Below are 15,383 nucleotides of genomic sequence, written 5' to 3' on the forward strand. Positions count from 1 at the left end.
TGAATAAAATGGAATTAAAAAATTTCAATACTATATTGTTGCCATGTTTAAGCATTTTACGTCAAAAATGTAGCAGTTAAGTTATGTAGGAAGTGGCGCCCTCATTTATTTTCTACAAATCCTTGTCAGACTATAGCTCTCCTTGAGAAACATAGTGGTACTACACAAAATTAAGAACCTATCATATATTGTGACGTTAGATTTTTGAAAGAATTTTCAATCACAAATTATTTTGTATAATGACACTGTGGTTTTCAATGAACGATTATTTGGTAGGTTTTCTTGTAAGATTCAATAGTTAATACCTAATAATAAACGAACGTAACGACGATATTTCCACGCATGATTGAGAAAAATGATAATAATATACGTCTACCTATGTGTTTCTTGCTTTTTAATTTCAGTTATCAAATTTAGTTACCTACTTCTAACAGATAGAAACTATATTTAAGCAATGTTGTTAAATATAAGTGTTAATTAAATTTATCTATTTTGTACCTTAGGGACTTGAATACAATAAATAAATCACGAAAGCCGATCTAATTATACCCCGTTTGCAGATCGTATTCAAACTGAGAACGTTATGTAAAACAAACATATATTACATCGATTTATGTTGCCTATTTTCAAAATTAAATGGGCTTTCCTGACGGTCTGTATTGGCTTTATTGTCTGTGTCCTTACTAGTAACTGAAATTTATATTCAGTGGATATTATCCACTTTTTATACATTTCTATTTTAATTTAAGTTGATTATGAATGCATTAAGATTATCTACACTGAGTTGTTTTACATGTAGAATGTGGAGGCATTAAATCATTTCTTAGAAATTATTTCATTTTGCATGACCACTTTCAACTTGGCTTAATTGTTATCAAACTGAATTAAAATCTAAATTGAAAGTGTTAAGTAACAAACAGCACTCAACTTTCAACTTCTAGTTAATACCTATTCAATTATTACAGCAAAGTTATTAACACCATAATTAAAATAAGTATCCTCTTGTTTCAGGTGTTTAACTGGCACCGCGTTGGCATGTTATATCATAACAACGATCCATCCTCTGGCCACGGAAATAGCCAGTGCTTCCTTACTCTGAGTCCGGTGTTCGCTATACTGCAGAAAAGGTCAGGCGCAGACATCCGGAACCTGCCATTCGACGAGACCAACACGACTTCGACGAAAATAAAACAGCTTCTGCAGAAGCTGGCTTTGAGCACTAGAAGTAAGTAAATATTTACGTAAAGCTGATATGAAATAAACTCTGTTCTGAAATAATAATGTTTCACTTGTGGCGTCTTTAGATTTGTGTTGAAATCAACTTTCCGCATCCGTTGGCAGTTTTATTTTAATTAGTTGCCTTGGCAGTTTTATTTAGGTCAGTTAAGATCACTGGAATGATGAATGGCGTTATCTTTGTGATAAAATGAGCGTTACTGTTTAACACCTTGATTGAAAGATGATTGAAAGAGACAGGCACTGTCATTATTACGCCGGTATGTATACAGACCATATACTCCTTACAGGAGAAAGTAAATAAACAATCATTCTTTTTCACTGTCGTGGAACAAGCTAGTTAAAATTACACATACATGATGGATTATTATTGGACATCGGCCAATACTAATGCTTTTACTCAACGAATGTGCTAACACATCACTTGGTGAACTATTTTCTTTTGCTATTTTTAGATCTGGTTTACGACGGTTACAAGATTATTTTTAACTTTTTTTTACAATCACTTTACATTCGTATGATCGAATTTTTTTATTGACAGAAATGCAGAAAAAACAACATTTTTATAATATGTAATTGTTTTTCTCGTCACATTGTTACTGCTGTTAGTAGGTATGTCTCTTCAAATTATAAACGTTTTAAAACTTCGAGTTATTATTAAACTGTGTAGGTATGCAAATAATTACTTTAAATAAAGTTTATCTGGCTGAGCGTATTGCTGCGACTTATGCTAATGAATTTAACCTTTAATTTCTGAGGGTAAAGGTGCTTCATACTGTTGAATTACATTGTTGCTTCTATGTTTTAGATAAATAAATATAAAACTATCGTATTAATAATCGAATCTACTTATGTGATGTTTATATATCAGCCATGTTTCGGTCATTTCTGTCTAAAAAAGATTTTCATATTAAACCCACAAACAGTTCGGATCCCAATACGGCCAATATTTTTTATGAGCATTTAAGTAATATGCGAGGTGTTAAGCCAAATACACGTTTATAACTAGTATTAAATCACTACTAAAGTACATGTAGTTGTATAACACTTGAAACTCTCGCGTTTTGTACACATATTTAATTACACAAACGGGTCTACCGCGATATAATTTCATTGTTTTTACCTTTAATTCCGACGTTTCAGCTGAGTTGCACCAGCTGTGGTCACGGAAAGACTGACGTCCCAATGAAATTATATCGCGGTAGACCCGTTTGTGGAATTAAATATTTACATGTAGTTATATTCTGAAAGTTAAAATTTTCTCGTTCACAGTACGGCCACAGCTATAATCAGCTTAGGCCGACGGTTCCAGAGTATTTGCTCAGGCCGTGTTTAATTTAACAAAGTGGCCTTTAACAGGGATCACAATTTAATTGTAACGTTGTTACCGAGGCTGCCAGTGCCAATGAGAATTAAATGCACGGTGCAATGATATTTAAATGCACGGTGCAATGAGATTTAAATGCACGGTGCAATGATATTTAAATGCACGGTGCAATGAGTTTTAAATGCACGGTGCAATGAGATTTAAATGCACGGTGCAATGAGATTTAAATGCACGGTGCAATGAGATTTAAATGCACGGTGCAATGAGATTTAAATGCACGGTGAAATGAGATTTAAATGCACGGTGCAATGAGATTTAAATGCACGGTGCAATGAGATTTAAATGCACGGTGCAATGAGATTAAAATTCACGGTGCAATGAGATTTAAATGCACGGTGCAATGAGATAAGGAGCAGGGGGGCAATTTCGTCTGCGGGATAATTTCAACTAATCAAAATATCTTATAAATAAATAATAAATAAATATTAGAGGACATTTTTTACACAAATTGACTAAGCCCCGTGGTAAGCTCAAGAAGGCTTGTGTTGTGGGTACTCAGACAACGATATATATAATATATAAATACTTAAATACATATAAAACAACCATGCCCGATTGTGTAGCACTCCAAAAAGATATAGATGCAGTGGTAAGGTGGAGTGAAGAAAATAAATTATATTTTAATGCAGCAAAATGTAAAGTTATTACTTTTACCAGAGCCCGGACGCCGATCTATGCTACATATACTTTAAGCGGCGATCAGATGGAACGTGTAACTGAGATTCGAGATCTGGGACTGTCACTAGACAGACAACTGGACTTCAGACAGCACGTGACTATGACATGCCAAAATGCAAGTAAAATGCTCGGATTTATAATGAGAGTAGCATATCAATTTTCGAATGTCAGAGTCGCAATCATGCTGTACAATGCGTTTGTTCGGAGTAGGTTAGAATTTGGAGCCATAATATGGAGTCCGCACGAATCGAAGTACACCACTGTGGTAGAAAAAATACAGCGCAAATACGCTAGGTTTTTGTATAAACGTCAGTACGGATACTACCCATATCTGTATCCGTCGCTATTCGTATCAGGGATGGTAGGGCTGGATACGCTAGAGTTCAGGAGAAAGACGCTGACGTTGATCCACTACTATAAACTACTCAATGGTAGAGTTAGTGGTTCGGCGGTGTTAGAGCGGGTAGGGCTAGCGGTGCCGGCTCGGAGCGCTCGGGACGGCTCGGGACAGGCTGTCGCGCCGCGTCGCCGGCCGCCGCTGTTCGCGCGAAGCGTGGCGCGTACTCGCCGCACTGACAACGCGCCGACGCGCCGGGCGTGTGCGCTTCTTAATGACATGGGCCAGCACCTCCCGGAGGTCGACGTATTCGCTGACAGTATAGGGACGTTTGTGAGGCTTGTCCCAACTAGCAAAATAGTCGTATAAGAATTGATTTACTCAGCCTGTAATCGTATAACAGCCGAGTTACTGTTGTTGAAGCACCAATATATCGTATAATAGCGGTTAACTCGACTATTTAGCAATTATCGCTAATTAGTGCTATAATCATGTCGTATAAACGTTTATAGCACTATCTTTTAGCACTTTTATTCCACCTTTTAATAAATGCTGAGTTAGCGCTACTAAATCACTTTTATTCAGCATAATTGTTCTATTAAAATCATATAACAGCTATAGATTAGCTAATTGTCTGAATAAGGCGCTTTAATACAACTGTTACTCAACTCTCTTCTCTGTTGCTATAAAAGCCTATTAAAAGCAATCAAATAACTATTTGGCAACAATGCTGCTGTAACAGCGCGCTTATATCATAATTCGGGTAATGGGGTTCAAACCGCTGTTATAGGAGCTGAAGTGTATTTACAGGTTTTATTCAAAATGTATTCAGCTTAGAGTACTTTTAAAGAGTTTTGAACTACATTAACAGCACAAGTCAGCCATGTCGACGTTTCAATATAGTCCGGTGGCCAACTGCATGAAACCCTACCTGACAAAAAAATAGAATAATCCTACTCTGTAGGGGTAGCTGACTTTTAGTAGCATCAACTGTTCTTGGTCGGCCGCGGCTTAATTTGGAAAATTTTGCGCTAATGGCAAAATAGTGGCACAAAAATTCATAAAAAAAAAACTCATCGTATAATAGAATGAAACTTGCATGGTAGGATAGCTGCCTTTGAGGACAGCAAAACAAAACTGGTCAGCTACATCCTATCATCCTATCAAAATGAGATAAACCCTCTAGCCGCCCAGAGACCTATAAAAAGGTCTCCTGTTCCATTCTAATTTGAACTTTGTGTTGACTAAATCAAAGTTTCATTTTGCTTGGCAACGTTTGACGTATGGGCGGGTAGAGGATAAAATGAATGAGTTCGAATCGGCCCCACAGTCACCATTGGCAACGATTAACACGTGGGTTTGCCTCGTGATCCAGCCTGAGTAAAAACGGCAGTAATCCATAATTGCGCCATACTCGCATTTATTATTAGGTGAATCGTCTTGATATCAGTATTTTCAACCGACGAAAAAAAAAACGGAGGAGGTTCTCAAGTCGACGCGTATATATTTTTTTTTTTTTTTCTTTTTTTATGTATGACCACGCATAACTTTTTACAGAGGTGTTCGATTTTGATAATTATTTTTTTATTGGAAAAGTTTGTCTGTTGCTATAAAAGCCTATTAAAAGCAATCAAATAACTATTTGGCAACAATGCTGCTGTAACAGCGCGCTTATATCATAATTCGGGTAATGGGGTTCAAACCGCTGTTATAGGAGCTGAAGTGTATTTACAGGTTTTATTCAAAATGTATTCAGCTTAGAGTACTTTTAAAGAGTTTTGAACTACATTAACAGCACAAGTCAGCCATGTCGACGTTTCAATATAGTCCGGTGGCCAACTGCATGAAACCCTACCTGACAAAAAAATAGAATAATCCTACTCTGTAGGGGTAGCTGACTTTTAGTAGCATCAACTGTTCTTGGTCGGCCGCGGCTTAATTTGGAAAATTTTGCGCTAATGGCAAAATAGTGGCACAAAAATTCATAAAAAAAAAACTCATCGTATAATAGAATGAAACTTGCATGGTAGGATAGCTGCCTTTGAGGACAGCAAAACAAAACTGGTCAGCTACATCCTGTGTTGGCAGGTTCTTGTGTCCGACCGAATTTGTGGTACCACGTGACAGCTACAATTTACCTCATCGAAAAATAGAATCAAAACAACTGATTGTAATACCTACATTAAATTTGTTGACATATGTCTTGGTCGGCCTCACCTTAGCCTGACAGCGTTTTCAGTCCGTCCGCATTAAAAAAAAAGTCAATGGCAGCTATCCTACCATACAAGTGACATTCTATTTTTCGATGAGGTAAATTGTAGCTCACTTGGTACCACAAATTCGGTCGGACACAGGAACCTGCCAACACAGGATGTAGCTGACCACTTTTGTTTTTTTGATGAATATTTGTACCACTTTTTTGCCATTTGCGCAAAATTTGCCAAGTTAAGCCACGGCCGACCAAGAGCAGTTGAAGCTGCTAAAAGTCAGCTACCCCTACAGAGTAGGATTTTTCAATTTTTTTATCAGGTAGGGTTTCATGCAGTCGGCCATCGGACTATAAATCCATAAACATGGCGACATCATGTGCTATAAGTGTAGCAGTAAACGCAGTTACTCGACTTATAGTCGAATTAATGAGATATAACAGAAACTAGATCGTGTAAGCAAATTTTTACTTATTTTTATTAATATTTTTTTATTGAAATTTAAGAAAATAGGCGGCCCATGAATATATATGAACCAGTGCCTTTGGTTTTATCAATAAAGTATTTTTCGCGCTGGGTTTTACTGTATTACGTGTACTTACAGACAGTAAAAACTTATGTACACAATCACGGTAAAAATAAATGTCATGGATGACAGCAGTGAAAAATACTTAAGTACCTTTTTGTTTTATTAGACACGCGAAGACGATTAGGCCTCAAACTTAATCAAATAATTGAAATATAATCGCTTACCTGAGATCGTTTTTAGCACATATTAGTTGAATAAAAGCATTTACTGCACTCTTACACATTTAAAATGCCGAGTAAAAGCAATCCGGCTACCTTTACGAAACATTTTTGCTGAGAAAAAGCAGCGCGGCTGCTTTTATAGAACACTTTTACTGAGTAATAGTAAATTGCTAATGTTTATAGAACAAATAGTCGAGTAAAAGCACTATCGTTACTATTAAAACACTAGAAGTGCTTTTATCCACTTTTACTCAACTCTTACAGCATCGATTTGCTTCTTATACAGCGCTTACTCGATTTTTATAACACTTTTAGTCTGTATAAGTGCGCCTTTTCGCGTTGAGTAAACGCTTACAGGACTTTTACTCGACTGTTTTTACACCGTTTATAGCACCAAAAAGCGAAAATAAAAACGTGCTCTCAACTTTTATAGCACATAGATTTGCTAGTTGGGGTGGCGCTGTATCTTAACAATTGCTCTACATAGAATGGTATTTAATGTATTATGATTATAGTGACGCGAATTGTATTTGACTATTTATTTCTTATTTTATTTTTCTATTTTTTATTTCTTTGTTGACTTTTATCTTTATTTATCAAATGACATTTATATTAGAATAAGCTTGATGTGATGACATTTTTTTTTCTTTATGTATAATTTTTTTATTGAATGTATTGAATTTTTAAATGTTTTAATGTTAATAATGTAATTAATGTGTAAGTGTTTTGGTCCAGCACTGTAAACTTGCATGTGGTTTTAAATAAATGAAATGAAATGACTCAGGAACAAATATCTGTATCATCATACAAATAAATGCCCTTACCAGGATTCGAACCCGGGACCATCGGCTTCATAGGAAAGGTCACTACCCAGTAGGCCAGACCGGTCGTCAAATTTTTATCTTCCATGTTTTACATTATTAACTAGAGTCACACACTACACATCTTTTTCGCTATCTGGACATATATATATGGTATTCTAGTTAATAATGTAAAACATGGAAGATATTTCGAATAGTTGAAATTATCCCGCAGTCGAAATTGCTCCCCTGCACTTTATACAATATTAAATGACATATTTTTATTAGAAACGCGTAAAGCGCACAATACGACGCCGGTACACGTGGTATGTGTAAAGTAGCTTATAATTATGTACGACTTATCCCTTCGGGTGGCAGCACCTCCGGTTGAACGGTAGGAGAAATGGCGCGGCCATTTTTTTAAATATGCCTCTGCGTGGCAGAGGCCGCGAGAAGGTTCGGTCATAACAAGCCCGTAATTGGCAGAGACCGTCTCGCGGCATCTGTGCGACGCTACATTTCGCGCCTAAAATAAAACCGTTAAAACTATGCCTTGCTTGCTCACTCTTGCAAAATGCATTCGTCAATAAACAAGGATGGTATTCCCTAACGGTCGCATTCCCGCGTAAAACAAAGTTTGTTAGAAATGACGTGATGTTCCTGCCCCACCTCGCCCATTACGCGCCGACCGTCGTCGAGCCGTGAACAATCAAACGGAATACGCGCTGATAAAAAGTGAAATAAACTGTGTGAATCGTGTTAAATGTATTGTTTTGTCATAAAGACTGCTTTTTCTACAATCAATTGTTTTATTTCGTAATTATACGTATTTTTACATGAAAGTAGAAAAAAATTGGTAATATGAGATTAGAACAAGTCTAGCATAATTCACATAAATAGAATAGAATTCATTGATATACAATCAAATAACCCATTTTATGCTGAATTCAGTGATATATAGTTTATATATATCATTCATTCATTTTTTTTTGGGAAACGGTCTTATTTCTAACACGCGCCAAATTCGCGATGATCACCCGTTGAGGCCCCGCCACTAGACGTATATTTTTCCAAAATGGCTGCGCCACTCAACGGGCTTGTTATGTCTGTCCGTCTCGCGGCCACCGCCACTTACCGTAGAGACCTCGAGGAGGACAATGCCACTCGAAGGGTTATAAGCTTATAACAAGCATAGTTACACTACGTATAGTAAGTATTTCAATAGGGTATAGGGGGTGAATCAACTTTTAAATGTCCACATGATGAAATTATGTATTTTTATTTCTTTTTCTTATTGTCCATATTTATATACTTTATTATAAAGACAATTTTCTCTTACTATGAAGTATTCGAACAAATTAAATTATTATTCAGAAAATATTTTAATTTGTTTTTATCAAGTAGAAACACTACTATATAAATTATAAACTGAAATAAATGTCATATACTAAGAAAAAGTGACCAAGGCCTCCAGTGCCCCAGGCTGGAATCGAACCAGCGTCCTCTGCTATCGCGGCAGGTGCCTGAACCACTCGGCCACCGGGCCACAGCGACATTAGACAAATTTTTCCAAGTATATGCACTTCCTACTGAAGGCTTGTGGCGCCCCCTGGCCATCTCTAAGGTAGAACAGTATGGTTCGAACCTTCTATCTGGATCATTCTCATGATGATACCGAGCTAGCGAGAGAGATGGCGCTGCCAATCAATACTATGAAGTATTCGAACAAATTAAATTACTATACTATTAAATTACTATATTACTATTAATTAAATTACTTTTTATTACTTGGTCACTTTTTCTTAGTATATGACATTTATTTCAGTTTATAATTTTCTGTATAAAGCAAAGCTGTTTCTTTAAGAATTTAGTGAATTTGACGAATAAAAATCACCAGCCCAAATCTATCCTGTCCCCTGGACCACTATCCAAAAGTATTATATTATTAAACAAACTAGACATCAATTATTGTTTAAACAATTATTTTACTTACATTAATTAAACAATGCAGTATATTTTTTTATTTTTATATATGGCATATACTCACGAAATATCACAATATATCCCTAAAAATTGTCCCCTGGACAACTTTACTTTCATATAATCGGATTTTTTAAATTAAAATGCTAAATAGTTAATAGTAATGTAAGAAATTTGCTCCTGCTAATTTGTTTTATATTGTGTTATTGTATCTTTAAAAAAATATGAACTGCTCTTGAATTTAAAAAGAAAAAAATAATGATATGTGTTTTTCAATTTAGGGACAACTTAGTTGTCCCATAGACATATCTGGTTGTCCAAAGGAAATATTAATAAGAAATCTTAAAAGGGTACTAAATGAAACAAATTTAATAAAATATCAGAAGGCACCTACATTATGTCTGTTAGTGCTTTCTGATACTTTATTGAATTTGTTTCTGACCCTATAAAAATCTTATCACATTGTTTTTGTCCAAGGGACAACCAAAATGTCCTACGGACAACTACTTCCTTTGTCCAAGTGACTAGTTGTCCGAGGGACTTATCTAAATATTTGAGCCGTATAATAAATACTAAAGATTTTTCCTGTTTATTTCACCCTTACGGTAAAATATATGTAATATAGTATCTGGTACAATACAATTTATTGTAATAATGTTAAGTATTTATGCATTTCGTCGGTGCGAATAAAAAAATCGCCTTGTGTTTTTAAGCTACTTTTCAGGAGACAAAAATAACTGTTGATTTTCCTGTTTGTAATACATTTAGTGCACCTGTATTTTTTTCCTAATATATCAATCATTTTTACATGATACTCATGAAGAAAATAAAAAGGTTTTTTTTCGTAATTTTTTACAATATTAATTATTTAACCAAAATTTTGCTACATAGCGACTTAAATTTGGTTCACTTAAAAATCGTCGTGTGAGTTTACACATAGCGATTTGTTGCCAAAGTAACGTAGCACGAGAAATTATACATAGCGGATTTTAGGGTCAATGTCTGGTAATCCATTCTACAATAAATCGCCATGTGCAACATTATCGCCATCACCCTCGACGGAAAACAAGGCTTTTAATTTCGTTATGTGCTAAAACATCACATAGCTATTTTTTTTGTACAAATGTTGTTCTGTGTTCACATAGCGGAATTATTATTTTCAAAACTAATAAAGATATAACAAAAATATTTATGTGGGACGACGGGAAATTGAAAAAGGAATTCAAATATGCCAAAATCAAAAAATCGTAAAAAAACATAGCGATTTTTTTATTCCCACCGACGATTTGTGCTAGTGGTCCGATGGACATATAATAAAGCCACCCACACTCTCCAACAGTACTGGACCGACTGACGCCTCGAGGTTCGTGTAATCAAAATGGCGGGTAGGCCTATCTACTTATCAGAAATTTGAACTTGTCGTCAAGTATCTTGCTACGTTATCTATATTTATGTATGGTTATCCAGTTGACCTGCATGGTGTGGATAATTCAAGGGACAAAATTTAAACGCCAGAAATTCATAAACCGTTACATGCAAATATAACAAATCGGTATGTTTTATTGATGATACTTATCCATAAAAATGATTATGACATGTGTTTAACTAACAATTCCACAACAGTATTTTTTTCATGATACAAAGTTTTATGGTGCACTGTTGCAAGGGGACAATCTGTCTTACTATGGAAAACCAACTTTTGGTCTTAGCTTAGAATAAATTTAAAAGTGGAAAAATTACTGTCTTGGGTGAGACTTGAACTCACGGCCTCTGGATTGATACTCCAGCGCTCTGCCATCTGCATCTGCATTAATAGCATCGTTCGCAGACGTTTCTGCTTGTTAAAAATGAAAACTTTTGGTCTTTTGGACAACCAATAAAGAACGGGTAAATTGTAAACAAAATGAAATGTTTTGTGATAAAATGTTAGATAATATTAATAGGAACATAGCGGAATACTAAAAGAACTCATACTTTTATATAAATTTGTATTATCGATCAGGGACAGGGAGCGTGATGTGATGTTGAACACAAAAAATGTTGATTCACCCATAGATAGACATTTATTCATAAAACTTTACGTGCCTGATTTAGTTAAATTGTGTTTTGTCCCTTTCTTACAAATACAAAAGACAAAATGACAGATAAAAATTCATAGCTAATTCAGGCCAGTAACGCGTTTATGGATAACGCTATAAGTGTTTAGCGCGAAATATCTTGCATACCTAAAGCTTTCAGGCTGTAATTCATTTTGTAGAATTTGCCTTACAAGACGTGGTATCCAATATGGCTGCAGCAAACGAAGGCCAATGAGAGAGGACCTAAGGAGCTACCGACTTGACTCCCATGTGTTCAGCGAAAATTAATGGTGTCGGAAATCCCTCTTGGTTATCCGTGCTGACACTGCTAAGTAACTTTTGTAATTTGATTATTTCTACGTGTTATGAATGTAAGTCAAATATTGATACTACATACGTATATTTACCTGAAAACTGTTCTGATGGTATGGAGACACATTTTATGATTACTCCGAAAGCATTATTTTTCGTTGAACATGAACATAGGGGTCAAATCGATAGCTCTTAAAGACCTCTGTCTTTGACCTTCGTTTGATCCGTACGTTTCTACTGAACCCTACATTTTGTATACGTTAATACGTACACGTACACACTCAGTTATTTCTACTAAGAATCACAAGCTCTTTCGATCCTAATAGGAGACACTTTTTTCTCCTATCCGGGTCGAAAGAGCTCGTGATTTTGAGCGGAAATGACTAAGTGTGTACGTATCGATGTGATTCTGAGAAAAAATAACATAAACACGCCTAAATCTGAAAAAATAAGTAAAAAAAATGACTCACACATGATACCTACCTATACAAGTCGTAAGATTAGTTAAGTATTTAACAGTTTAAAATAGCTACATACCTACATTGAAATGTAGGTATACGTAAGTACTTTAATCATTTTTAGGGTTCCGTAGCCAAATGGCAAAAAACGGAACCCTTATGGATTGGTCATGTCTGTCCGTCTGTCCGTGTATGTCACAGCCACTTTATTCCGAAACTATACTGTTGAAACTTGGTAAGTAGATGTATTCTGTGAACCGCATTAAGATTTTCACAGAAAAATACTTAGAACTGAAACTCAAAATTTTTTTTCATCAAACCCATACGTGTAGGGTATCTATGGATAGGTCTTCAAAATTGATATTGAGGTTTCTAATATATTTTTTTTCTAAACTGTATAGTTTGCGCGAGAGACAGTTCCAAAGTGGTAAAATGTGTGTCCCCCCCTGTAACTTCTAAAATAAGAGAATGATAAAACTAAAAAAAATATATGATGTACATTACCATGCAAACTTCCACCGATAATTGGTTTGAACGAGATCTAGTAAGTAGTTTTTTTTAATACGTCATAAATCGTAAACCGCAATTTTATTATGTTACTTGCTGTTACGGAACCCTTCATGGGCGAGTCCGACTCGCACTTGGCCGGTTTTTACCTCAATGACCTGACGGTCCAACACGGACGGACGGATACCAATATGGCTATTTAATTGGAATCAAAATAAATGCCTTATAAAACCGCGGACTACTTTAAGCGTCATAAAACTCGTAAAACCAGTACAGGTGTGAATAAATGTAAGAATAACGGAAAATGCAATCCGCCTACGGAATCAGAGGGCCTACCGCGAACCACGATCGATGTGTTGCCTCCCTGTCACACTTACGTACGAATTTACAAGTGCAACAGAGAGACAACACGTCGAACGTGGTTCGCGGGAGGCCAGGCTCAGTATTCAAACTTTTTATATGACCGGTTATAATCTGTTAAAACGGGACCTTGCTCTTCCGCTGTAAGAAGAGAAGCTATAATCATAATATGAGTAATAAACTGTTTTAAATATTTTCTATAAAAATGTTTACATTTTCAACAACATTTTCTTGTTACTGTGTGTGTCTTAATTGTATGTATCAAGTGTAAGCATTACAAGCAATGTATGTATTGTAGGTAGTACTTAATTATTATACAAAATTCTATGTGTACCGACGCCTCCGCTTGTCAACAGCGTATCCTATTTAAATAGGTACATTATACATATTAATAATGTAATAAATATTGATAGTCTGACCAGACTCAGTAATTGCCTATTACAGTTGCAAAACAGTATTTTGAGCCTTTATATTGAGAGTATCGGAGCCAAAGTTGTTATTTGAATCCCGTAGGTACATGCAATGGCACGTGTTCCAGAATTGCTTTACTTCGGTGTTTTTTTTTTCGTTTCCAATAAACAGGGTTCTGTATTTCTAATCTGTGTTCTTTATGTCGTTGTAGTGATGTTATTAACTTGTGTTAGTATACTTATTTGTATTATGGGAAACCACCAGGACTACTAAAATGACAAAATATTCCGACGAAAGAAACATGTTCTTGTACATAACATTCTCATTTTATTTAATTCTTGTAAATCATCATATTCGTGAAAAATGGCAGTTTTGTTTTGGTATCTAATTGGTAGCAAGCATGTCTAATTTTCTGACCGTTTGTAAACTTTGTAATTAATTATTTACCATTCATGCTGTAAAGGTTTGTATTCTTGTGGGGATGGGGCCAATATATCGTGCTGGGCGTCTTATTTTGTAGTATTTTTGTGCAGGAAGCTTCTTCTAGGAAGTAAGACGGTACATTATAGGTGTTACAGGAAATCAGGCTTAACCAGCAGCTATATGATCGAATTTATATGCTAATGTTGCCGCTATGAGATCGACAAACGTGCGCGTTTTGATGGTGGTTCGTCTCTCGAGGTTTCTTGGCTTTGAGCAAATTTGTACATTAATGGAATTTGTTAGCTTGTTCAATTGTTTTGTTTTAGTTGTAACATCGTATGAGCAGAGGCATAGCTATGTATTTTGATGTTTATACACCTGCGAATGAGATACGTAGGGATGCCTCATGAATAACCAATTGGGTAATCGGCAAATGTGTTGGTAAAGCAAATTTGTAAATGTGAAAACCATATTCCAAGATATAAGGAACTTAAGTGTAAAATAGTACCGAATTAGAAACGAGTTCATTAATTTCAAGCGAGCGAAGTATAAAAAAAAAGAAACGCTAATAAAAACGCCGATAGCACGCGCGCACGTGTAAGATAGTACGTTCACCTCACTTATTTTAGTCATTGTACTTTATGGTTTTATATCCATAGACAATGTAAACTCCACACAAAGTTAAACTTAAACTTAAATTAGTGGCTGACCACAATTTAAAGATAATTTAGAGATAATGCTGGCGCTGGCTTAGTTTGCGCACTAGCACATAATACTTAGGTCAATCTAATTTAAGGACAGTTTGATTTTGACTACCTCCTTGCCATTATATGCATGTACTTACTTACTTACTTACTTTGCTGGCTCAGCGACCCGAAGTGGATCTTGGCCTCCGACACTAGATTTCGCCATTCGTTCCTATCCTGTGCGAATGTGTGGGATGTGTGTGTCCTGTGCTGTGTGTATTACATGCATGTACATATATAAAAAAGAATGCGACCAACAACTACATAATTGACATTGCCGAGAACACTAGCCGTTGTAATTTTTTACAAGCAGCTAAACTTGTAGATGTACCTAAACGATTGGTTGCAAAAATGCGTAATAAATACCATTAGATAGGCTGATGATATGAAGGTGATATGAAGGACATCACGTGAATCAAAATTCGTCAAGCGGTTTGGGCCATTGAGCTATAGGCTTACAGGATACTTACGCCAAAGTAAAAGGTTTCGCCTCTAGGGGCCCCCGTACAAAGAAAATTGGCAATCAAATTGGAGTCAATGGTATTATTTAGCTAGGATTCAAATTTCGTTGGAGGTAATTTGTACTAGTACATATAAGGACATTGAACCTCAAGGGGTTAATACTTAATGCCCCCAAAGGATTAGACTCCTCAAAATGAATCATAATTTCGTCTACCTCTAGTATCCACCTATGAGTTATATTGCGACGATTT

At 35.7% G+C, this 15,383-nt stretch overlaps 1 protein-coding gene and 1 long non-coding RNA gene across 4 annotated transcripts in view; one reads left to right on the forward strand and one right to left on the reverse strand.

Annotated features, from left to right (window-relative positions):
* Positions 1-15,383, forward strand: part of LOC134789944 (atrial natriuretic peptide receptor 1) — a 245,932-nt gene that overhangs the window by 169,219 nt on the left and 61,330 nt on the right. Inside the window, exon 4 of one of the 2 annotated variants that reach the window (XM_063760677.1) lies at positions 1,012-1,225. The exons of the other annotated variant lie outside the window; for it this stretch is intronic. Within the exon in view, the coding sequence (XP_063616747.1) occupies positions 1,012-1,225 (214 nt within the window). The remainder of the gene's footprint in view (positions 1-1,011; positions 1,226-15,383) is intronic. 2 annotated transcript variants of the gene reach the window in all.
* Positions 1-15,383, reverse strand: part of LOC134790208 (uncharacterized) — a 488,662-nt gene that overhangs the window by 113,962 nt on the left and 359,317 nt on the right. The window lies entirely within an intron of this gene.

The sequence above is a fragment of the Cydia splendana genome, chromosome 1 (genome assembly GCF_910591565.1).
Source record: "Cydia splendana chromosome 1, ilCydSple1.2, whole genome shotgun sequence".
NCBI lineage: Eukaryota > Metazoa > Arthropoda > Insecta > Lepidoptera > Tortricidae > Cydia > Cydia splendana.